Here is a 26,767-nt window from a genome sequence, read left to right as displayed (position 1 = left end):
ATGGAAAGACCACAGCAGATGACCTGAAGTCAAGCGCCAGAATTTGGCCAGCTGGCTAATATTAGTCAACAGCTTGGCTGGTAAATAAACAAAGCAGAGTTTGTCGTTAAACAAAAATACCCGCACTCTAGTTTATTAGCTTTTTGTATCGGACACGAAACGGAAAGGGGAAATGGAGTTGCAAGGTTGTGACTGAGGACGATGTACTAGAATATTCCTGGAACAAAACTGAATCACATCTAGCGGTCTTCGAATCTGCTGTCATCCCGTTTATTTGGCGAGATACTCGCAAGCAAATATCGTTCATCAACGCCAACTGAGTCAACAATGAGGTAATGTTCCCAACTCCGTAGTTTTCATTGCGGGAGCCGACTTTGACAATATCGCGGAACATGGAAAATCGCTTGTGTTAACAACAAGTGCGCTGTGCACTTGAGGCTACTTTCCGTCCCTCGTCGTGATTGCACAATTGGCTCTCTTTGTCCCACCGTTTTGACCCACTGACGTACTGATCGTGTTACGGGGCATTTAATCAGCATTAGCCCAAGATGAGGAGCACTTTGCCACTTGCCACTCCACTTGGCAGTGGGAACGCAGAACTTCCTCAATGCCTATAGACAAACATTGCCAATTGTGTCTGCCCATTGAGTTTTTTAAGCCGAAAGAAAGTGGCGAAAATATCTCGAATGAAGAGGAAGCCACTCACCCACAAGTGGCCGTGTTAAGCATCAACTCTTTGTTGCGAATTCCTCAATTAATTTCGATTGTTTTTCTAGGAAATCACTTGAGGGGGCGTATTTGTCACCAAAAGATTGCTAATTTTTATGGATCGTTTGGCTTTAAGTATTAATTGCTGGCGATGAACCAAACATTGATGGCGAAAATATTGTGATGACTGTATTTGCCTAAAATTTTATACACAGGGAAAAAATTATTTAAAGACAACAGAATCAGTATCCCTTTAAAAACCGTTTTCTTATATTCTTAACTTAAATAGCCATTTTATCTTAATTAGTTAATTCTGAAAGTATTCTGATCATGACTCCTTGATGATTGATCTTTTTATTTTTATTGGTTTTTAGGTAATTATTTAAAAGAACCGCCAAATTCTAAAAACGTACAACCAGATGGCAGCACTGAGAAACGATTGTTAGACCCTGGCATATCTTTTGGTCACACAATTAAAACATCGATATTTTTCAAGTCAACAATCGATATATCGGTCCTCTCGGGAGTCTCTTGCCAGCCCTAAAATGCAACAATAAATCCACGCGATAAATAGCTTACCATAAAAAGGTAAATATTGATAGTTAAAAACAAACTAAAGCCGCGATGGACAGCAGCAATGACTTGTCGGACGAGCTTATACGCCGCTTAAGTGTTGGCGGAGCCCTGGGTGAGTGGGAAATTACAAATTCCCAATTGGGACGCACCTGTTGTAACTCAAAATTTAATTGTAAACAATTATGCAGAGGAAGTGATTGCAAGCGAAATGTTTGAGGACAGTATCGATGTTGAAACGGAGGCGGAGCCGGACGACATTATCATCGTGCACATGGACATCCGAGAGCCGCTCAGCATGCTCAAGTAAGGCTTCTTAAACTCACTGCGACTTCCCCTTTTGTATCTCTTTTCTTCTTTTAAAACAGATCACTTGTTGAACAAAAGATAGGCGTATGCCTGAATTACTACACCTTTTGGCTGCAGGACGCACAGGAGGTGAGTCAACACACTCGAGATCCTTTCGGTTTCTTAATCTATTTTGTCTCTTCTTCAGCTGGAGTCCCACAAAAACCTGGTGGATCAGTGCGTCAAGGGAGAGGGTTTGGTGCAGATCAACGTGCAAATTCAAACTATACGAAAACGCATAAACATCGCCGATGTCCTTAAGCCCACGGAAGCAGCTCTGGCTGCTTTGGCCGAGGAGGTGGTGGCCCAGCTCTCACCACCCGAAACCGCCAGCCAAAAGAGCTCCTCCAGCGAAAGTCCCACCAAAACACCAATAAAACGGAAGCACAGAGAAGACTCCGAAGAGGAGCCCCAAGAAACCGCCAAGGATGTTAAACCAGTTCTCAACTGGGTTCTGGACAGCAAATTCAAGCGGGAGCAGGCGCGTCTGAAGATTCCCGAAGCGGCCATCGAGTGGACGCAGAACCACGTGACGCATTGGCTGGAGTGGGCCATCAAGCAGTTCGAGCTACGTGGCATCAACATGAACGACTGGCAGATCAACGGCCAGGAACTGTGTGCCATGACGCACGAGGAGTTCAGCCGAAAGTTGCCACGTGATCCGGGCAACGTTTTCTGGACGCACCTACAACTTCTGAAGGAATGCAACTTTGTGTCCGTGGTGCACAAGCAGGCAGAGGAGCTGAGGAAACCCAAGCAACCCAGGATTATGGCTGCGAGTGCCATATCGGCCACTCCGGGCTCTGTTTCTCTAGAGCAGAGGATTATGCGGAAATCCTACCAAGCAGTCAAGGGTTCGGATTGTAAGTAATGCAGAAAGAAACTTAAGTGCGTAATCTAACGATACTAATTCCTTTACAGCCGTTGAAAGTTCTCCGACGTCCCAGAGTCCCACGAATTACACCACCATTGGTTCCGGCAATAATGGGCAGGTGCAGCTGTGGCAGTTCTTACTTGAAATACTCACCGACTGCGAGCACACGGACATCATTGAGTGGGTGGGCACCGAGGGAGAGTTCAAGCTCACTGACCCCGACCGAGTGGCCCGTCTTTGGGGCGAGAAGAAAAACAAGCCCGCCATGAACTACGAGAAGCTGTCGCGAGCTCTCCGCTACTATTACGATGGGGATATGATCTCCAAGGTGTCAAACAAGCGATTCGCCTACAAATTCGACTGCGACTTAAAGCTGCTGATCGGCTATGATGCCAAAGAGTTGTCCCGGCTGGTGAACGAGCGACAAGTTGTGCCCGAATGTGTGGTTCCCTCGGAACCAATTAAAGAAGACACATGACATGGCGAGCTGAAGCTCAAGCAGGAACCCGACATACTCTGGAAGTACGAGGAGCCTTAGCGTTGGCTGACTTTGTCCGATGACAGCGCCTGGTTAATAATACAAATTGTTACACACTTTACACATTTTACACTCTTAAGGCACACGATTTTATTATCCATTTCGTATTTACTAAGCTTTATAATCTCTGTCTACGTAAGCTATAACTATAAGTATCGCTTTCCTACCGCTAAGCAACTTAAATATTATCTGAATAGTATCTCTATAGTGTGTATATTGAATATTGTTCGTTACATGATTGTTGCGATTTTTGTAAAATCCATAAAACTAAATTCATTTCCACGCGATTTCCATTTGCATTTGCTCCTTCTCCACGGCATCGTTGTGTGTTGATGGTTTTGTTTGTGATTTTACGTGACTAGTTTTGCTTGCTTAACTGATCTAACTAAGCTCTAAACGTGGGCATTTAGCGGCTCCGGCTAAACGGCCTCCCCAGTTAGCTTGTCGATGGAGTTAAAGATGATGATGGCCTGGCGGAATGTGCGCGCACGCAAACGCTCTCCCAGCTGAACTGGCGCTAATTTCGAGCGACTAGCGCCGCCAGCCGGGATAATACTTCGTTTTAGATTAAGCTTCATTGAGCCTGTGTTTGTGATGCGGTTACAGCTCCGTGGTGATCTCGTCCTGCGGTCGAAAGCCCAACTTGTAGAACTCGTCCTCCAGCCAGAGCGAGCTGGCGTTGAGATCAGAGATGAGATTGCCGCTCTTGAGCGTGTTGAAGCTGCTCCCAAACGGATCCGAGGCCCGTGGCTCCTCGAACTCGTGCAGGCTGATCAGCGAGCCGAACAGGTGCAGCTTCTGCTGCGCCGAGGCGCTGCTGCTCCGGTCGCCGGCCATCAGCTCGCCCACTCCTTGCGGCGTCGCCGTGGGCGTCACCTGCTGCCTGAAGATGCTGGCCTGCTGCAGCGCCTTCTTCTTCGCCGGCGCAGCGTAGAGCACCTCGTGGTGGCCACTGTTGTGGTTCTGCGAGGCCTGGAAGAAGTCGATCAGCTGGCCCACCTGCGGCTTATAGCGCTCCAGGGCCTGCTCCGACCAGGCGTACAGCCGGGACCAATCCGGCGGCGGGGCGGGAATAAGCTCGATGGGCCTGTTCAGCAGGATAAGCAGCTTGGCCAGGTCCCGCACAATGGGTCTGTACGAGTTGGCAGCCGCCACCTCGCCGGACAGGTAGAGCTTCCTGATCTGCCGCCGGGTGTCGTTCAGCATGGCCAGGAAGTACTCCGCATTGGGACGCATTTCGTTCAGCTGCCGCATGAAGTCCGCCCGATCCATGGTGTTCTCGTTGATGAGCTTCTGCTTGACCGACTTCCGCCGTCGTTTCCTCTTCACCAACATCACGGCCACCGCCAGCAGGGAGAGGCAGACCAGGAAGCCACCTAACAGACCCGCCAGCGCTGCCATCAGTGGTCCAGAGTAGCCGGTGGGCACGCATACGCGACCCATGAACTCCGTGTGGGCGGACCACTGGTCCAAGTAGCCGGCGGGGCACTGGTCGACGCACTGCCTCGTGTCGGTGACCAGGTACATGGGGCACTTGATGCAGCCCGCCTTGTTGCAGCGCAGGCAGTGGGAACTCGTCGTCGCCGGGCAGCCTGTGGATGGAAAGAGATGAGAACAGAACTGGGTTAGTCACTCTGTGGGTCATTATGGCTCCCCCAATTAGCGCTGATCAGCATAATTGTCCCCTCATTTGCATAGGAGCACACAAGTCGCATCACTCCCACAGCCGCAGACAATTGTCCACGTTAATGCCAACGAATTAAATCATTCCCAGACTTTCGGCAGGGAGGCTCCCAAAATACACTAAGCAAATAGTTATATGACTTCTAAATTTACATTATTACATTTGTTTTATTCTCAGAATTGATCATTGAGCATAGTCTGTGATCCTGTCTAACCATTCTCTGTTCCATATTGATTTTTAGAATTTAAATCTTTTAAAAAATTACTATCAACAATTCATTTTAATAACAGTTACACTTAATGTAGGTACCACTTCCGAGTAATGATCCATATACTGAGTGCCTAACTCACGCTAAGTTTAATTTATGCTGTCGAATACAAAGACGATCCCTGAGAACCCAGAGCAATTGAACCCTAACTATGATGTCAACTGCCGTTTGCTCTGAGCCCATGACATATCTGAAACCTCTCTGTTTACCATACTCCATCGCTGTAGCTATGGGGCTTTTGTGTCGCTTGTTTCCCCGAGAATTCAAGGTAACGTCAACAAACATTGTTTGGCTTTTGGCTGCCCAAACCCAAACAGCATTAGCATATCGCCACCCCACACCCTGTTCGCCTCGAAGAGTGTTGGGCAAACAGTAACGGACGGAGATACATATTCTAGGAAGACGAGAGTGGAGACAACGACAAAACTGGGAAAGTTCAACATGGTCCAATGGTGTACACTACATACGAGTATACGGTATGTGTAGGCTTTGCCCGAGGCGGCGGCTAAAAGTTCGTCAAGATCAAAAGCTCGTGGAGCCGCCGCCAGTTGTCAACGAAAGACGACAACGACGACGCAGTGAGACTGCCAAAGAGGCCAGAAGTTTGCCTTATCTGCAGGAGAACTGCCCGCATGAACCATTTATCTTTTTGATTCCCAAAGAAAACAATAAGATCGCACCACGTACGCTCCGCAGTCCGTCCGATCCGATCCGATCCCATTGCAATGCACTTGGCGTCTGTTCAGGTGGCTCAGCATCGTCATCATCAATGGCATTAACTTGTTTATGCGCTAATCAGACACACATAGCCCCCAGGCGGGAGTTGGATCTGGGGTCTCGGTTCTGGGATCTCAGTTCTGGGATCTCGCGAGCCGCATCCACGATCGCCACTCACCTTGGCCATGGCAATGGCAATGTGGTCGATTCCCAGGCAGAGGCGGATAATCAGATGTAATTCGTAATTGATATTGCTCAGTGGCCAGTGCATTCGTTTCTCGTTCTCTGTTCTCGAGCCAATTCCCCCCAACCCCGATCTCTAGGGACTGGGCGTGCAGTTCAGTTGATCAATGATAATTGGTTATTAAATGGAAGATTGCCTTTATTCCGCCTGTCAATGCTGTCTCACAGTTCCAGTTCGCAATGGTTACAATGGGCGTGCATCTTCTTCAGGTGATCATGTAAATGGCCTGGAATTGCAGACTGCTCAGATCTCGAGTAATGATATCGATTCGTCCCGGCGAAAGAGCTCAATGATGCATACTATATATGGCAAAACAATTTGTCCATTGCCATGAACTCGAGTGGAGTGGGAGATCAGATCGAAGATACAGTGCAAGATGGGCCAATTTGCTGAATATCTGTGGAAAATCTCCATCCATTTGATTTAATTCACTTGCCTAACTTTAGAACTAAGTTATTCCATGACTAAACAATCCTATCGTATTCAACTTTCATAATTAAGGGCCAGCCCATCTTCAACTCAATCGACTCTCGAAAGCCACGCCCAATCTTTAATTTCTCCTCACCTGCTGCCAAATGATCGACTAAATAAGTGGTTGTAGGCATAAAGCACACACAAAACCCTGATGACTACAACTATATTTACGTTCATCAGCGTCGGTGATCATCAGTTTGGGAAAGGCAAGGAATTAACAACCCGAAAAGCATTGTTTAAACTTTCTTCGGCATGAGTCAGAGAATCTGCGGACCGGCTCTCGGATTTTGGCTCTTAGCACATGACGTGCCAACTATCTAGGCGTGTCAGTCGCTTAGATATACATATGTATGTAGATACAGCCACCAAAAATATATATAATCGACAAATTACTTTCACTCAAAACAAACAACTGCGACGACGGCAGCCAGCTAGGGCCATTAAAAACCGAAATAAAATGTTTATCGGACAATCAACATCAAATGAAACACGCATAAAGTAAATTCATTAGATCACTTTATAACACGTATATCTAGATAATTGAATGTTCCCCTCCAGGGGGTGGGGTTGGTCTCTATTAGGTCGCACAAAGGCTCAAGGTCGTTCCAAATCAGAGGGTTCCGCCGACCGAGCTGACAAAATGTGGAGCTGTCGCTCAGCTCAATTCGCTGATCGTCGATCGTAAATTGTAATTCGCAGGCAGCATAGACAATGCCTGGTCACTGTCATGGATTTTATACTCGACACTCCAGAATAGAAGGGTATGTTGTACTCGTAGAAACATATGTTAATTACCAAGCTAACGAGGCGATTTTAAGCCTTTAAATTGGCAATAAATCTTACAATATCCGTTTCTCTACTTAAAAAACAAAAACAAGAAAATGCGTAGTTTTCCTTAAGTTTTGTGCAAGGTTTCTCTGTTTCTTATTTTAGTTTTGCCAAGTTCAATGAGTACCAGGTACTCTTGAGTCGGCATTCCCGACTGTAGGCAATAAAGCTTTTATATATATTTTTAGGAAAAGGCAAGGCAAGCACTTGGCTCTTGTCTGTCAATTAGGCATTTGACATTTGCATAAATGTTTATGCAAAAAGCGACAAACAGAACGAAGCGAAAATAAACAAACAAAGCATCTATGCAATGGGCAAAGTAAATAAATATTACGAAAAACAAATGGCATACTTTATGAGGCACTTCCTTCCACCCACCTCTCCTTTATCCCGATCAGTCTCTATACTAAATTTTGAAAAACAAAATTAGCTTTTTGCCATCAGCAGTAATTCAATTTCTTTTATGTGAAGAAAGTCTTTTCAGTTGCACAGAAAAGTATCCCAAAAACAAAACACTGAGGAAACAGGGCCAACTTGAGCTGCGCATGCGCAAACGGCGTTTATTAAAATAACGGTACTTAAGTACGCCCTAAGCAAACTGCACTCAACTCCGGTCTCCAACATGCAACTCCCAACAAAAAGCAAAAGCCAAAATATAAGGGGCAAGCAAAACGCGACCAAAAACCAAAGTAAATTGAGAATGGGCGGGACCTGGGACAACGGGAATCGGCAACAAAATCGACAGAGAAAAGACCTTTAATCAGCATTTTTGGAAGACACTACAAAAAAGGGAATAATATGAGGGCTCAGTTTTTGGAAAGAACATTTTGTTCGGTTTCTATAGAAATAGAATGACACATAAGCAAATATATTTTAAAATATGATCTCAACTCGGTTAGAATATCTGCTGATCTGATTTTATTAAAGAAAGGATTTATTTTGATTTTTATCTACTAAACATAGTTATTTTTTCAGCCTCAGAGTCGTTTGCTTACTCGGCTTGCCTTGCCTTTGATTTGATTTGTTTGAAGTATCATGACCAAACTCTACACACCCAAATTTAGGTTCATGAACTCCAAAGTTCGCTGGTACTCATAAATATAGTGCTCCCAAAAGCGATTCACTGCACCAAGGAGCGCCGATCTTTACCGCACTCCCCTCGTTTCAATTGCGTTTTTAATTGCCAATACATTTCAAACACGTCAAATGACAATTTATTATAAATTATTGTTTCTGTATTTATTGTTATGTTGCTTGCCTCAAAATTATAGGGTTCAATTCGTTTCTTTTCTTTAGATTTTATTCGCTGTTTTGTGATAAATTGCCAGCCGAAAATACGGCAAACAAAGGCTTAAAAAAATACGTTTTGCATTTTTTGGTTTCAAACATCCGTTCGATTTTGTCATGATTGTCACGATTGGCTTTCTGGACAAGACAGACTGCGACTGGGATTCAGACTGAGACTGGAACTCAGTCTGAGTTTTATGCCCAGACAACAGTACCGAATTTTGAAATTGAAATTGGTTATTTCTTTATTTTGCCTTCTGTTGCTCCCAAGTAATTAATATGCGGCTGACCAATCAAAGTTTGCCCACTATTACGTGTTGCTGTTGATTAATATTCAAAAGAGAAAATTCTCAAAACTTTTTCTAGTTATGTCTGCATAAATAATATACTGATTTTATAATTTGTAAACTGTTGATGAAACTATTTCCAAATTTGTTCCAGCTAGAATACAAGAATCCATTCCAAACATTCTCCAACAACAGTTATTGATCTAGAATTGGCAACGAAAGATTTTGGACCGGCTAATTGCACGCGACATGAACACGAAGTGAATTTATGGCCAAGGCTTTCGGCATGTGGCCAAATTAACACCTCAAAAGTCGGCAAGGTTTCCTTTTCAATGACTGGTGACAGATATCGGAAAACTGATTTTTCGCCGCTCTTTTTTTGTCGCTTTTTGGAACTGGCCCGGCCAGTTGCTGCCAATTGGCCACATGTTTCTAGCCGTAAAAATCAAATTTACAACTGCAGCTGTCGCACTACGAATGTAACCACCATATGGAAGTGCGGGTTAATTTACTGCCCAGTGATCATGCGTTGCCGTTTTGCCCACTTGGAGTTGGTTTGCTCTCTAATTGCCGGAGCAGCGCGAATAACTTGACATAAATGCATGTTGAGTTTAATTGTTTCTTGTAGACGCAAGTTCCTACGGGCGACCAGATCTCAGGCCCCAGGCCCACACACAGCGGAAAAAATATTGAGAAGAATGGGCCGAGGGACTTCCAGTTGGAGACAAGTAAGTTCGAAATTCTTACGGAGAAAATTGTCTAGGCAAATGTCACAAATTAAATTGGCTTGCAAGTCACAAAGGCGCAATCGGCCCACTGATATTTGCATAATTTCTAGATACACAGACACACACCTGCATTTGCATAATAAAAAGATACAGTACCGATAGGCAGACAAGTAAATAAATAAATTAGTAAATGCAAATGGGGGAAGGAGAAAAAAGACTATAATAATAAGCAGTAATGACAACTTTGACTTGACTTTGGCATTGGACTTGATTGGGAACACTACATCGAAATTCAATCAACTGGATAGGGCGGAAATGGGGCGGGATCTCTAATAAGTTACAGTTACGATCTAAATAGGAAACACTTTGCGTAGGTAATCCTCCACTCAATCAGCTCAAATGTCTCCTAAAGATCAGAGTGCCATAAATTGTATAACTGTCACTCCAAGATCACTGAGCCATAACTTATTTATTAAACTTTAAAGTAGCAGTAAAAATTAAAATATTTGCAACCAGATCCAATTAATTTTGATATGAAGTAAGTGGCAAAAGGAAACCAATGCAGTCAGTTTTCCGAAAGCAATTCAAATCTGCAACCAGTTTCTCATAAGCAATTACCAGTGGGTAAGAAAACTGAAAATGTTTACACTTTGTTTGATTCCTATTTATCTCCAAAGCACATCGTTTAAGACTAGAAATTTCAATCAGCCTAAGAAACTTTTAGATATTTCAACATCATTAGTAAAATTGGCCCTGGGCCACCTTAATTCAATTTATGTCTTTTGCCTTGAGGTGCTTTATTATAATGGGCAGTTTGCTCATTAAAGGGAAATCATTAAAGCTAAGTATCGAAAGCATTTAGTTCCTTAATGAAAAGGTAGTGCAGGCAGTCTTCCTAAACGATTATGATCAACAAGAAATGGCTGATGGAAAATACAAACACCTTGAAGTTATTTTAATTGAATGATTTTAAGAAAGTAAAACTGGCTCTGCGATAATTTGAGTGCCGTTGCATTGCTACATAATTCTTTGTGTCAGCTGCAACGAGCCCGCATCACTCCAGCGTCAGTTCCCCATTCCTCAGCCCATCTGGCCGTATATAAATCTAATTTTGCAATATGTCAAGTAATCTGATAGCCACGCACACAACTCACAACTCCTAAGCCAGGTCCAAGGCAGCGAGTTAGCCCGTCTAAGCCAATTAGCCAACGACTGACTCCATGCTGATTAGCATGACGAAATGTCGTAGCATTTGGTAAGTAGAAAAAAAAAGAAATATCAAATAAAACATGCCCCATGGTGGGTGAATGGGGCAAGAGCCAACCAAAAATACAAAAAAAAAAAAGGCCGAAACAGACAAAAGCCAAAAGTTCAAACGGTTCAAAGAGCCGGCCAGTCGGTTTACATCAAATAGAGCCATTGATGGAGCCAGGATACCGAAAAGGGGGAGTTGGTTAACGGCTCTGTGAAAACAAATACCTCAACGGCAGGCAAAAAAAAAAAAAAAAAAATGCGACAAAATCTGCTCAAAAGTTAAACACACGCCACGCAAAAGTCCGACTGGTTCAAGCCACTCGGCACCACCACTCTTGAGCACGCTGCACCACTCTGCACCACCAAGTGGACTTGCGCAATCTCTGCGACGCATGCGCAGCCACCGACTTTTAGCCACCTCACCTCCCCCTTCCCCATCCCCCTTTCAAACGGTTGCAGTTTTTGGCCTGCAAATTGGCCAGCTAAACGGCGACTGCCTCTATGGCCGATAATTTTGTTTCTCTTTTCATTCCGGTTTTCGTGTGTTTATCAATTAATTTGAATTTATTCAGAGGCGTTTAATGTTTTCCATGATATTTCTTGTTGAAATCAAATCTAATGAAGTTGACAGCCCGTTGGCTGTTCGGTAGCTTCTCGCGCAGTTGGTGGGGAAAGTGCCCGATAATGTCATCGAGCTGTTCAATTAGCCGAAATAATTGCAGTCCAGCGAAATGAAAGCTGAATTCAAATGTTGACCCCTCTCGAGGCCAATTTACATTCTTGTGTGTAAAATATAATTAGTTATTTGTATGGAAAGAGTTTCCTCCTCCGTCGATGGAGAAGTGCTGATAAAAGGTTGATTTATTTGCCAGACATTTCCCCTCGGTTTAGGGTACCACAAAAACCATTGTTGCCTCTTCTGTCTGAGCTGAAAACCTGGTTCAATCAATTATGATGGTTATCCTTTCTTTACTCTCGCCATAGAAATTGTTTGACAAACGGTAGCCGGAGATTTTCTTTCACAAACAGAAAAAAATGCGAGTAACAACTACGACAGCAACAGCTTCCGTAATTTCCAAAATACGAAAAAAGTAAAGACCCTGGGCCGACAAGAGATCCACAAATGAGCCAAGTCATCGGACAGGGGGACTCAGGGGAGAGCTCAGAAAATACAAAGCGAACAGGAGAAACAGAAACATGTTGGCACGAAGTCCAAAGTTATCCAAGGTAGCCCAGACATGTCGCCTGACTTTCTTTTTAAGGTCGGTAGCTCTGTGGCGGCTCATTAAAAAATGTTTTACGTTTTTTCTTTCGGGAATCGGATGACTGACAGGCGAAATAATTAAGTTTCTGAGCGAATGATAAGCCAAGTTAGCAGGAGAGCGCGATGCAAAGTGTAACAAATGCGTAGAAAGTAACGTTCGCCACTCGTGGCCACTTTTTCGTGGCTTCCACTCATGCATATTCACAATCATCGAGTTGCGGGGCTTTTCACGCCCGATAGGGTGTCAATAATGCGGCAGCCGACAGCTTCCACATGTCACACAAATCAAACCGAACAAAACCAGCCGAGAGTACTTGACCGAATTCCGCACAGACACGACAAAAAAACAAACAGTCAGACCCACAAAAAGTCGAGTGAACAGCTAAAGAGCCAAAGAGCCAGACAAAACACACAATGCGGCAAAAACCCCCTGAATATGCTGGCAGAACTTGCAACTTGCAGCAGCAGCATAATTATGCCCAGCGGAGAACCACATGAGAACTCCCAGCCCCTCCTCCTCCCAAAGATCTCGGGTTAAACGAGGTGCAAAGACTGCAATTTGAAAATCAAAGTCCGATTCGGACACGATACATGCAGTTAGGTTTGCTGAAAATTGAATTAATTGAAAAGCCAAAGTTTAACTGTCAATAAGTAACTAGGTTGGCCAAATGCAGCAACGAATATACAATTAATTAATAACAGAAATATTTTCTTATAAAAGCTATTTATCATAAACTTATCCATGAAAAACTTATTTCCAACACTTCCTGTTCAAAACCCATTGAACTCAATTAGGGCTTATAAAAAATCTAGTTCAACAAGAGCCATCTCTATAAAACTTCAGCGTCTTCAATTGATTAGATGACTTTGAAGCCATATAAACCCATTTGAAGTCTTGCCCAAACACACTTAAGAACTCTGAGAGAAATAAAGCCCTGCGATTTGTTTTTTCCCGATTTTCGAGGCAAGAAAAGCTTAACCCTCCCCTCTTGGCCCACAATTAAATGCATTCCCATTGCAGGCCCGCATGAGCAGATGGAAAATAAATATTTTCACACATGGCAGCTCAGCACCAACAGAAATATTTCGCTGTCATGGCTAAAGGAAAGACACAAGAGATATATATACTCGTACTTGGGTTATATATATACAAATATGTTGATCATAATCTGCCAGCGAACACGACGACGTCACAATGTCGCCACCATTTTGGGGAGGGAGGCACCGATCGTGCTCCAAAGACCAAAGAGGGGAGAAATATGGCAAAAATCGTGCAAATAAAGGAAAATGAAGCAGGCGCACATTGCATATATGTGGAAAGCTCGGGAAAATGCTTCCTTGAAAGGTGTGTGCGCGTGTGTGTTTGAGTATGTTTGAACAATTAATTTTGCTTTTTCGACTCGCATCTCGGGGAGTTGGGGACTCTTTTCCAGATGAAAAATCCCTGGCCCCAGAATGCGGGCAGCTGCAACGTGAAAGACGCCGAGCAATGTCAGCTCGTATTTATGGCTCCCAGCAACTGGCAACAGAATGAGGCATCTCATCGGCCATGTCCCAGATGATCATCGCCGTCGTCATCGCCTTAGCCATCGCCATCGCCATCGCTATCGCGATTATGATGATGACCATTTTGGCTGTGAAGTTCTATCGGGAAAGTCTAGGTTGACTTGCAGTGCTCTGCACTGCAATGCGGATTTCCATGGAAAGCCAATTTGATGACGCCAATAAAATGCGCTCACAGGCAATTGATTGTTGTCGACGCGACCGCAGACATGCGCTTCTAATGGCTCGAAAGCCCGTTCGGATTCGGGCTGAATCGCATCCGAATGGATCGGATCGGATCGGATCGGGCCAAGAAGAAAAGCCAGAGCGGGCCACCTCCAAGAAACCGCAGCTGCAGTCAAAGCCACACAACAACTCCGCTGGCACAGCTGACAACTCCAGTGCCACTTGAGCCTTCAAAACTTGCAGCTTGAAGTGCATTTTGAGAAAAACACAATGAAAAAGAGCTAAAGAATGCTGCGAGGAAAAGGGCGTCACGACCAATCAATACCCTGCTTTTACGTTATAAATCCCAAAGGCAACAACAGTGTCAGACGTTTAAGTACCAAAAATAAAATAAGCAAACAGATTAAGAACAGCTTTAAGACTAAGGTGATTGCATAGAGAAGTATCTGCAGATTAAAAACGGCTAGACAGCAGCTAGAATAAATAAATAACAATGACTCAGTTGCAACACTAATCTAGTATAAAACAAATAATATTTAACAGAACTGATTTTTAGGTGATCTAAATAAATATTTCAATCCCATTATACCCTTTATATTCCCAGGGCATCACATCACATAAAAATATGGTCCACAGAGTCTTGAAAGCTCTTCAGAGCATTGAATATGAGAAATACTTGAGAGATGCATCAACATTTTTTCTTTCCGTTTGGCAGATTGGGCTCAAGGTAATGTACGATCGGTTTTGTAATTATGAAAAATGAAGCTAGGCCTGACCTGGGATCCATCCACGACTTAACTGAACTGAACTGAATTCAATTCCTATCTCTCAAACTTTCACCGAAAAAGCGTATGAAGAAACTTTCCAACATTGACTAATTAATGATACCCTGAAAATGCGTAGCAAATTTAGGTGTCAGAATTTGTTTCAGCCGGGAAACATGTTGTTCATGGTGTTGCATGTTGCTGTTGCTGCTGTGACTGCAACATGTCGCCGAACATTTGAGTGCAGTAGGTCACTCAGTCAGCCGCTCGGCTTGGGCGTGTCTTGGGTCTTGTCTATATTGTTAATGCCATTAAACCGTGGCCCGTAGACTGGAAATTTTGTTTAAATTGAAACGCCCACGCGGGACGACAAGCCGCGGAAAAAAAACAACAACACTTGTCGGGCGGAGAGCGCAACGCAAATGTTTGAACACATGTCTATGTAAATGCAACCCACAGCAATTGCACTTTGAACGCTGCTTTTAATTACCCAAAACAGAAAAAGACAAATGCCGAGGCAAAGAACCAAAGGCGCACTGGGTCTCTAGACTGTAGAGTTTTAGGTACGGAAACCGAAGAAATCGAGCTTAAAAAGTGAGCGGTGCCCAGCAACAAAAAGTACATTCGTACAATGGGCGAAGTAAATGTTGCACTTTTTGCTTAAACGCCTAAGGACAGTGGCAATATGGCCATGGTCCAACGAAATTAGTAATCGATTTTAGTTAAAAGTATGCTTAAGTTTTCGAATGAATGGCACCTAAAGATACAAATTTAACACTTCAGCAAATTAGCATTTGTTTCAGCAAAAATGGAAAGCATCACATCACTTTCGTTTGCATGTGATTGTGATATCGCCACGCCAATTATAAATAATTTAGAGACTGAGGAGGCAATCCATAACCATTAATAAAAACATAATTTGCCACTTGCCCCATGATGATTAGCCCACTGTTAACTAGAAGGTATTTCCGCTCGCCAACCCCTCGATTCTCGGACTCGCAACAAGTGGCACATGCGCAACGGCAGCAGCAGCAGCAGCCAAGCGGAAATGGCCGCAAATTGTGGCAATAATTGCGATCGCACGTCGACGCTGCAGTTCGCCCAAAAAGTAAAAAGAGCCAAACCGAAATCACTAAATTCAATCTCAGTTGATTTTCTCTTTTATTAATTCGCTTGGTTTCTCTATCTGTGCAACTGCGTTGGCGCCGCCACCGAGTCGAAAATAAAAAGTTGCTTAAATCAACAGAAATTGGCAGAGGGCTGTTGCAATGGACGGGGGAATTAGAGGGGTTTTGTTTGGGGGGCTTGGAAATTGCTGCTGTCAAAATAATCCGCGGAGGTGGGAGCATAGAGCATAAAGCATAGAGCTCAGCGGACAGCGCAAGTGTCATTCAGTGACATTTTTATGATGGACATAATAATACATTTTCATAAAATGTAACATTTTCATTTTACCATGATTATGAAATTTCCGCCGGCAAATTGTCCGAGAGGATGGAGGTAATACCATCTAAACTCTTAGCCGTTGAAACCGCATTTTGGCCAAAAAGAAAATGCACTCGAGCTTCGACTTGGCTTTTTGGCTCGGACCAAACGCATTGACATGGCTGACACATGTTTCGGTTTTGGTTTTCGCTTGAGCAACTTAATTTGAATACGCTTTTGGCACTTGGCTAATGAATAATTTTTCAGTTTTTCAGCTTTTCCTTGTGGCTAAAAGTGTGCATGTTATTATGGGTCACCACGACCCATGAGTTCCCCCACACGGCAAATGGTTGTTGTTTACCTGCAACGAGAGGAAGAAGGAAAAATATTAGTTTTTACGAGGAAAGCAAAGCTGAAGAGCAAAGGTCATTGCTGAAAAATTTAAAACAATTCCGTTCGGCGACAACTTGCCATTGCTGACACCCACATCGAGTTATCTCCGGCTAATTGATTGAGTTCAACAAGTTGAAGAAATAATAAAAATCAATTTAAAAGTTTCATTTTGGGGTCAAGCGCGCGCTGACTTGCTGCGATGGCAAAATCAGCTAAATGCCAACAATATTGCGAAAAAATGTTGAAAAATTAAGTTTACAGTTGCTTGTTGTTGTCATTAACGCGCCAATTTAAAGCTATTCATTCACAAATTGTTTGTAGTTTTGATTTGGCAACTCATGCGGCGCCTGCTCGGTATTGAAACGTGCCCCGAAATGTTCAATCAAAAACACATTACGTCAATTTTTGATTTTCATCGATTGTAGAAAGAAATCGAGCCGTTCATATAAATTGCGCAATGAACCGACAAACATTCGTAAACATTGCGTGACATAATAATCTTTAATTATACTTTTTTTGTCTCCGACTGTGCCAAGTGAACTTGAACTTGGGTTCAACTGGCACATCAAAGCATGAAATCATGCGTAAATAGATTGTGTAAAAGGTTCAAAAATATTCAATAAAATACAACTTCCAACTACTTCTAAAATGATTCAGTATGGGTTGAAATTCAGAGAGATTATAGCTGAATACATTCATTTTATAATACAGCTTCTAGGAATCTTGGGGAAGTTTTATTCGTCTCCTCATTGTCATCATGTGTTTATCGTTGATGATTCAACAGGCTTGCCTTGTTTAAAATTCAATTTAAATTAATTTTGTATCCCACTCAGAGGTTCTTTTTATTATTTAATTATTTTTCAGACACCTTTTCCACTATTTTTCTTTTCTCATACTTAAAATTCCACTTGTTACGCTGGGCATATAAAAAGTATTCAACACTCTCAAATGGAAACTTCCAAAAGTCATAAAAATGAAGATATATAAAGAAAGAGGTTCAATGCTCTCGAGCTACCTTTGGATTTAAGCGTTTTCAAAGAAAATATGATAAAATACACTTAATTTAGAAAATTATTATGTCATCTTAATTCTTAAGTCTTAATGTCTTTACTTTAACAAGGCGTTTTAATTAGGTTATCTGTCAATTAAAAGATTACTTTAATCTGCCAGCTTTTTAAAACAATTTAATACTTTTTGGGTCAATGCTTTAACAAATCTCGCTGTATATCAATAAAAGATAACGCTTAGAAAAATCTACCTAATCTGAATTGCACTCGAAGTAAATGATCTATAAACTGCGTAAGATTTAGGTCAATGCCTATACTTCTGTCAACAAGCTGATAAAATGATTTTTTATCATGCAGTTTTTTAAGATCTTAATAAATATTACGGAAAAAATAGAAGCAGCAGCTACTGCTCTTCCCACAATAGTCAACAGAATATTTATTAGCCCTAACTGATTCTTAGAAGTTTGGAGAACTTTATGAAGGCACTATTGCCTTTTTTCTGACCCGCTTTCCCATGAGAATCTGCGAAGTGAATGATAAGCTACAGCGCATATGAATATGGGCAAAGTTGTAGCCATTAGTCACGATTCAGTTGATTATATAACATCGGCTGAAACCCGTCCGGGCCCGAAGTCATCGCATTTGCAATCGGCAAGTGGTGTTCTATGTAATAAGCAGCTTGGCTACCCAGTGAATGCAAAAACACCCCGATCGGCTAATTGCAAAACAGAAACACTCCTCCCGCATATGATATCATCGCCGTTGTTGCAAATCACTGGCTTTGCCTTTGCAATCTCAGATTCTCCACTTTCCATGTGGTAAGCCAGCCAACCGAAGTTGATTTATTATCCTCTCAATGAGACTCTTAATTACTATACTCGACCAAAAAGAAATAAATATTAAACGCAGAAGAGAAACCATTTTCAGTTATTTTTGTTTATGGCCAAAATATTACAAAACTGGCCAAAATTTATGGAGGAAGCGGGGAGGATTCCACCTGTCTGCCGTTCAATGTCATGCGGCGATTGTTTAAACTTAATTTTCTATCTGTATCTGCAAGTGGCTGGTATCTGTAGTATCTCAGCCTTTGCTCAGCCACCACATAAATTGAGCAAGTTTTTCGGCCGTGTAAATTGGTTCTGTAAGTGGCGGCCATTCACTGCGAAAAAATGAAAACATTTGCGCCGCCAAGTGCTAGAGTTTCTCCCCTTGCTGCTGTTGATTCTACAAATTCCATGGCCTTTAATTAAGAGGCTCGCGAACGTTTAACGGTTCTTTGCTTAAGCAAATGCGAGCAAATGCATAAATTGTGGGGTATTTATAAGATACAAGTCGAGATCCGTCCGATTAGCTCGCCTCGCTTTGCTCTCCAGTTGCAGTTGCACTTGCCGAATACAGTTGGCGAAATTAAAACGTCTCCCAGCGAAAAGAATAAATAGGCAAACTTGTTTTGAATCCGCGCAGCTTAGCGGAGAAATCTGGAAAACCAGCTTTTCAGCGCTCTTCAACGGATTGGCATAATCTGAGCTAATTCTGGAATGAATGTCGTCGGTCCAAGTCATTAACGCTATATTAATACAATCATTAATCAACGAGGAGAATCCCGCTTAAGAGTGCCAAAACGATTATGCAAATAAGATCTGTTCCTATTTGGATGCTTTTTGGCTTTTTAGATGATTTCTTAAAGGTTAATGAGCTTGTTGTTTCCTTGATGAAATTATAAATCAAATCAATAAAAAAAAACGTTGTATTGTTATAAAATATCTGTTTAAAGACCAAATATGTATATTCTGATGTCAGAAGACGTAATACAGATAAGGATATTTTTAGTTTGTTTATTTCTGTTTATGTCAATAAAAGCATGTGGAACCTTACTTTTAAAACCGACTGTACTTTGCAGCTATGCTTTTCTTTTTCAGCTGGTCCGCAATTACTGAACTTGCCTGGGAAAACGTTTTGTTGGCCGAGACTGGGGCACTAACCAGTACCAAGGAACTTCCCCTTCCATTTGCCGTGGCCAATTGCAAATACGCCAGCAGCAAAGACCTGTCTTCAAATTTATGTACATTTGTTTTAGTTGGTTCATGAAAATTCCGATTCTGATAATTAAACACATTTTGGGTGCCTAGCAGTTGCATTCTTTCGCGGGATGTGGTTGTTTTTGTTTTCGTGCTGTTCGGCCGACGTGCCGCAAACATTTCAAAACTTAATTGAATTAAATTGTTGATTGAGGCGATGAAATGAATTTTCATTGGGGGCACACCACTCAAACCGTCAGTCAGTTAGACCGGCAGACCGAAGGTTTTCCAAGTGGATTTTCACGTTCTGATATTGTTGGTTCAATGAGTTTGCGTTGTGTCAATCAGAGTTTGGTGGAAACAGAAGCGGAAATCGCCAAGTTAAGCCGGCAAACCGAAATGCCATCAACTTGGCCAAAGGCACGTAGTTAAGAAGTGCCATAGAGGCCAAAGCCCAGATGGAAACTTCCGCCTCGAAAGTCTGCAGAAGAAGGAAGCTGGCTTAAAGAGGCAATTTCTGGCCGAGCCGAGCCCTTAACTACCTGCTAAGCATTATCATTTAGTTAATATCTTCTCTTAACTTCGACTTGGCCTGCGCCGCTGAACGAGAAGATTAAGCCGCGTTTGCCCAACTAAGAAACAAATTCACGAAAAATTCACAAAAAAAAAAATAACAACAGAAAACTTCTTCACCGGCTAAGAACCAGTTTTGTGGCCAAAACAAGTTTGGGTTCGTTTCTTTCCTTTTTTTTTTTTTTTTTTGCCAAAAGTTGAAGCTATTAAAGCGCCGCCGAAAACTTTGCAGCTGTCCGAAGCCATATGAAGCCATAAAGAAAATTTACCCCAAACCGAAAATTTCTTTATAATTTAATTTTGTAGGCTTCTCGAAGAAGATTGGGACATGGCCACACTTTCAAAATTAGTCGTCAGTTCATGTTAAATTAATTTTCACAAAAAAATTTCAGTCAGCAACTGTTGGTTGTTGGTTGCATCTGCCACTTTAACTGCAAGTAAATATGACAGAAACAGTTGTGGTAAAGAAAAAAGGACTAGGATATAACTTAAATAATGAACTATTCTTAACATTGATATAGCTTATGATAGCTTATATGTTAATCAGCTTAGTCACATATATTTCCAGCTAAGTTGAGTCAAAATTCAAAATGTTGAACTGACGCATTTTTTAAGACTTACTTTTTTAAGAGTCCACCTTAAATGCTATTATCTCAACCTTTGGTGTGCATAGTAAGTGCTGACTCTTGAACCGAGCAAGTACCGCAAGCTGCAGCCGATCGGGAAAAAGCGATAAAGCCCACGAGACTGGGACTTGTGCCTCCTGCAGAACAATGCTCGGTGCCTTTGCTGCAACTTGCAACTTGGGAAGAGGCATGAGGCAAGAGGCAAGAGGCAAGAGGCCCGGGATCAATGACACAATGATGAGCATTCGGGTGGATGCTGGGGGCTCCTTGGAGCTCTGCAGCTTCTGCCGCTGTCATTCTGCGGCACGGAAGAAAGTTCCAACAGTTCCACAGTTCGTGAGTGACTAACAGACAGACTGACTAACTAACAAACCGACCGACATAGAACACAAACGGTTTGTGCCAGGAGTTGTCTTCTGTCTGCCAGTTTGCCAGTTTGCCAAGTCGTGACACCGAACAAATGTCAGCACTTGCGGGCGTGCGGCTTTGACTTTGAGCCAAACCCAAAGCCGAGAGCCGAAAGCTGAAAGCCAAGTTCCAGCCAACCCAACCAATCAATTATGTTGGCCTAGCCGCGAAATTTGATATGGCTATGATGGGTTTCTGGCTTTCTGGCTTTCTGGCCGGCTAATGTGCGTTCTTTCCTCCGGGCGGCAATGACACACGAGGCTCAAAGACAGCCGCTTTCAAGAGCGCAGATCTTGAAAAGATACGGCTGTGTAACTGTGAACGGCTACCCCATTACACTGCTCTACAAAATTGAAGGCCCTGAAAGCCCCCCATTTCCGATGCAATAGCCTTCGTTCGTTCGTCTCAGCATTAACCTCTGTCTTGGCCATTCATTGATCAACGATCTGCGATCGGCCCCTCGGCACGCCCACAAACTGGTCGCAAACCGCACATGGTCAAGCGGTCGAGATGCGAGATAGTCAAGTGTCACGGCGCCCGCTATATTTAGATCAAAACACAAAGATACTAGGCTACAGTGCGTCTAAAAAATATTGAATTTCAATAGTCAACAGCCAAAGCTGCTATAAGCTTGTTAATTTCGGTGTTTAAAGCACTAATTATGTCGCAAACTGGGTTAATTGGTAAGGTATTAAAAAAAGGCAGAGTAAAGATTTACTTAAAAACTATTCATTTTAAATCTACATTTTTTGAATAAAATATATTTGTAACTTATACTTTTTGTATTTTATACAAAATGTAACCTTTAATATTGACATAGTTTTGAAACGCACTGTGTGACACATATCAAATTCCAATCGTTTGTTGTTGGCCATGGTCAAGCAATCGAATGTCAACGATCGCAAAGACAATAAAACCAGAGAAGACAGCTCAAGCCTACAAAACATAAGTGATCCAAAGTGGTTTTCCCTACCTTCTCACTTTATACATTTTTTTTTTTAGGGAGCTTCTCGTTTTGTTAGAGTGGCGCACGAACGATCAATCACCGCAATGTGGCCCGAAATCCGTTTTGGCCATGTCTCTCTGAAGCACTTGGCCAGCCAAGTTGAATGTGGGCCTTGGTTTTCTTGCAATTATGACTAAGTAGAGAGCGGTGCGGATGCGGGTTGGTTAAGAGGAGCAGACAAAAAGTCTTTGACCTGCGAATAATATCTTCGTTTCGTATTTTACTTTTTGGCAGGAACTGAGAGTTTATTATTAAGCGCAAATTTAGATCAAATCTGACGGAGGTGTTGAGAGATTTATGATTGCCGAAGGCCCCTTCTCTAAGATCTGTGACAGATCTCGCAAATGGAGAGTTCTCGAGCGGCATCGGCATCGAAAGAGTTCTGGCCAATGGAACATGAAATTCACTTCGACGGTCGCCCGGGCAAAACAATTTTAATGGTCGATCGAGCGTGTCGAACTGTTTGTTGACATGGACGGCTGGCTGGGTATCTCACGGATGGCCATGTATCTGTAGCTTTCATATTGGTTTCTTTTCATGTTCTCGCCTCCTTCGCTGTCTATTTCTGTGGCTAATTAACTTGTTGCTCCGATGTGAACACATTTCTTTTTCGTCTTAACACTTTTGTTTCTTGTTAAATAAATAGTGGGAGGGGCTGAAATCGGTCGAGGAAAAAGAGCGGCACGCTTATAAATCCATTTTCATGGGACATCAAACGTCAAATTGGTTGTGGTGAAAGTTCAGAATCGTTTTCTACATATCTGGAGGGTTCAGAGAACTCTTGCCATAAATTTGCTTTAATTATCCCCATTTAAGTTGGAGTCTTTTCGGTGGCTGCTGCTTCATTAGCTAAAAGTTTTCGTGCATAAATTAAACCATATACCATATATTTCATAAATTATAATTGTGAAATAGACAGCTGGCGAAAAACAATGAAATTGATCATTTCGAAAAGTCATCGAAGAACCGAGGTTCGTTCACCTGTCCCTCGAATAGATGACGATAATCGTATGCGAACAAAGAGCCAGAAAATCCCCGAGGGGGAGGTGGGTCATTGGGGAGTTCTGGAGTTGGGGGAACACCGAGTACCGTTAGAAACGTGATAAGCCGTTCGGCGACTAACGGTAAACATGGGGAAAAATGTGCATAAATTGGTTAAAATTATGACAAAACACAGCGAGAAGTGTGGACCAACGAACATATCAAGTGGATATGTATGTTCTTGATCCCCATCAATATCAATCGATGGCACTCGAAACTGAACGTTTTTGAATACGATCTTCAGCCTGATAAGCTGTGGAAAGCTGTTATTAGCATATCAATGATCGAAAAGACACAGATACGTAGAATATCTAAAAAATGTTTGATTTAAATATCGATAGGGGTTAGCCCATTTTAAAGATTGCATTTCAGTTGTCAGCATGAGTGGAACAACGACACTTAATTTTAGAAAAAAAATCAAAGAAATATTTGTAAATACAAGTGCCTTTTATTTTAATTGAGCATAAACGGAAAAACACATTAGTTGTCATCAACACATGTGGAATTTTTATGAATTCACGACCAAAACAATGAAAATTCATTGGAGACAAGCATATGTTGAGTGTTACTACATTTTAATGAAGCGCATTGGTTACTTTTCTGGCTGTCGGTTTTCAAGCATGTAAACGCGACTATAAAATAACCATTTTATGACTCAACCATGGGACACCCCCCGACCTCGGCTGTGCAACTAAAAAGTCGTTTAAATAACTAATTTTAATACCGCCGCGAAGAGAGCGACGAAGAGAAAATCCCAAAAATAATTCGAACAGCATTTATCGCCAGTCGCCGATGATGAAATTTTCATTGGCGCCAAACGAAAAAAACCATCTCTGATATTTTGTCAGGCATTCAATTGAACGAAGAAAAGTTTTTAATAGCCCAAAATATTTGGGTTATTTCCGAGTGTGAGCGTTCAGAGCCATTTAAATGCTGATCAAAATATTGCGACCAGACCAAAGAGATTACCTTGTAAGCGGCTTAAAGAAGATCTCCACACAGCAGCCAGAGCAGCAAGCACATTGCCACAGATCTCGGCCAGTATCAACAATGGCGTTATTGGCCGATAAGATATGGCCCTGCACAACTCACGACCCGGCTGGGTGGGAAACTCGTAGCCGCCCAAAGGGGCGGGGCTGCATGCCATAAATTGACATAAATTAGTCAGTCGTCGTCGAATTAGTCGAAGCAAGGTAAGCGAGCCTAACAGCAGCAGCAATGCTAATTTTCGCTGCACTGGAAAAAAGGGATTTTAAAAGTCAAAAACTTGTACAAGTCCACACTTCATTCTGCAATAATTTGCAAATAAAAATTAAAATAAAACAAAAGCAATATCAACGTATTTTCTTTATTGGAAATAATGTGTTTTCAATCGAATTCCAAAATTTACATATTTATTTTTTTTGTGTTGGCCTCTTGCAGTTTTTTTATGTCTCTTGGCTAGATTTGCGTAACTGACTAAGTTACTAACTGACTGACTGACTGTCTGACTGACGAAATGGCTGCCCGACTGATGGATGTGCCTCCAGCCCATTCGGATTTAATTTTATGCACTTGGCTGTCTGCAATAATTGACTGTTTATTGGCAACAGGCCGTCGTTGTCGGCTTTCGGCTTTTTGATCATTTATCGGATCAGTCGGTTTATAATTTGCACTGCCTGCCTATTCTGTCATATGGCACTTCGATCTGCGGTGCGATGCGGTGCAATCCCTGAGGGTGTGTTGCCGTGACAAATTGCTCAGTGCGGAAGCAATTTCTGTTAAACATTTCAGCTGCGAAATTGGTAATTTTTCCCCCTTGTATTTTTATAGCCAATAATTGTGGCTTTGACTTTGATTTCCGTGTGGGTGCCAGGCAAAAGGCAGCAAGCTGCACAAAACCTGAGAGATGGCTGGCGCCTCGGGTGGAGGTCAAATGCAATGTTAAACGATTTCGAAATTGCGAAAATAAATGCAGAAAATATTTTAGCTGCTATTGGACCAGCATCGGAAAAATGATCTTGGCTTTTACCTCAAGAGTAATTATGGGAACCCTATTTAAAATCGATGACAAATTCAAAAGATACTGTTCTCTTATGCTAACTTACTACCTTTCTTTTGGGTAGCATCATAAAGCAATGTCGTTGTTTGTACATTTAGCCATATCTTCAGCTTGTACCATTAATTTATGGGGCTTCTTCAGCTTGTGAATACAAAGGCCAAAAAAAGAAAGCCAAATTTCTAGGTCATTGTATAAGAAGTCGAAAAAGGAAAAAGCCAAAAACAAACAAACACGCCAGCAGAAGACAAAAAGCTATGTGTTCGCTGGAACAAAAGTTATTTATGCAACTCGAACGTTGCGGTTGCACGCCGAAGTTCAAATGTCAAGTGAAAGAGGGAAAAAGGAGCCAGAGCCAGAACATAAGTCAAAAAAAAAAAAAAAAACAGAAGAAAACTTGAAATAAAACATCTGTGCAACTGCTGGAGACCCAGAGATTTCTATTTCAATTAGACAAACTGCTGCATGTGGGACGTCAGAAGCATAATGAATACACAATAATGTTGTTAATTTTCAGTTTAGTTCGTTGGTTTTTTGTGCGGCTGCACATGCTCTGCATCTGCCCGCATCTGCAGCTGCATTCTCGTCAAGTTTCCAAATGAACTTCAACTGCTGCGCCGAGATTCAAATTTAATGACTTCGCTTTTCAATTTACGAGATGTTTATGGCAAACAGCCAGCCGGCTATCAGCGAGCCAAATAAACCAACAGAGACACAATCAAATTACACTCGAAAGCCCAGCAAGGCACACACGGAAAAAATCTATTTCATTGAGTGGCGAAATTGATTTTATTAAATTCTGAATATGTTGTTTGCTTTAGGAAACTATATTTTCTAATGTTTTGCGTAAAAGTAATGATTATTTTATTAGTTTAGAATATGAAATACAAGTAACAATTTCGTCTCAACCTTTATAGAAACCGTAGATAAATTTGACTTTTGTCTCTGTGCATCTAACAACATCTTATTAGCATTGAGAGCGACACGATCTTAAGAGATCGGCGCCGGATCGAAACGCCTACGTCACCAGTATCGCCTCCACTGCGTTTTGCCGGAATTCTGTGGGAAAAGAGACAGACTGATCGCCGAAGAAAGAGACGGGCGATAGATCACAATTGATTTCTGAGATTTTGTTGTGTTTATGGCATATTTTTATGGCTCTTTCGGGTTTCGTTTCCAATATCGCTTTTGTCTTCCCCTCATTGGGTAACATTCACTTTTTGTTTGGCACTTTCTTTCTAATCGAAAGTTGGTATTTAGCTGCGTGAATGTGTGGGAGGAAATGCGTTGGCCGCTGCCAAAAAAACAAAAACAAAAACCAAAACACATGCCGCCAGTTTCGGTTACTTTTCAAATTAAAAGAGCTGAGAGGGAGAAAAGCGCGGAAAGGAAAACATTGCCAGACACCTGTTTACGGTGTTTTGTCTTTTGTTTGCCATTGCAATTTGAAGGGGGAGCCGGGTTAAATTCAACGTAGGTGGTTCGTTTGTGGCCCCAAAATTGTTGCACTTTGCTTCGGTTGTGTTGTTAGTTGTTGGCTTGTCTTGTCCCGTGGCCAAAACAACAAACAATGCTGTCAGATAAAATCTACCAAATTTGCCTATATAGAAAGCGAAGGCGAAGCTGCGCACACTGCACCGAGAAGTTTATGCGATCGGTAAACA

General features: G+C 42.2%; 2 protein-coding genes across 2 annotated transcripts in view; one reads left to right on the top strand and one right to left on the bottom strand.

Moving 5' to 3' along the window:
• The first annotated feature begins 1,235 nt into the window (after positions 1–1,235).
• On the top strand, positions 1,236–3,328 carry LOC108095832 (DNA-binding protein Ets97D). The gene is made up of 5 exons (XM_017197114.1): positions 1,236–1,396; positions 1,473–1,587; positions 1,650–1,719; positions 1,778–2,492; positions 2,551–3,328. The coding sequence occupies exons 1-5, from the start codon at positions 1,333–1,335 to the stop codon at positions 2,979–2,981; spliced, it is 1,395 nt and encodes a 464-aa protein (XP_017052603.1). The 5' UTR covers positions 1,236–1,332; the 3' UTR covers positions 2,982–3,328.
• The window catches only part of LOC108095833, a 29,153-nt gene continuing 5,492 nt past the window's right edge, over positions 3,107–26,767 (bottom strand). Inside the window, exon 3 of the mRNA XM_017197116.2 lies at positions 3,107–4,633. Coding sequence (XP_017052605.1) covers positions 3,642–4,633 — 992 coding nt within the window. The 3' untranslated portion in view covers positions 3,107–3,641. The remainder of the gene's footprint in view (positions 4,634–26,767) is intronic.

The sequence above is a fragment of the Drosophila ficusphila genome, unplaced genomic scaffold, assembly GCF_018152265.1.
Source record: "Drosophila ficusphila isolate 14025-0441.05 unplaced genomic scaffold, ASM1815226v1 contig_791, whole genome shotgun sequence".
Classification (NCBI taxonomy): domain Eukaryota; kingdom Metazoa; phylum Arthropoda; class Insecta; order Diptera; family Drosophilidae; genus Drosophila; species Drosophila ficusphila.
Note: the sequence above shows the minus strand (reverse complement) of the source record. Positions and strands in the feature narration are given on the sequence as shown.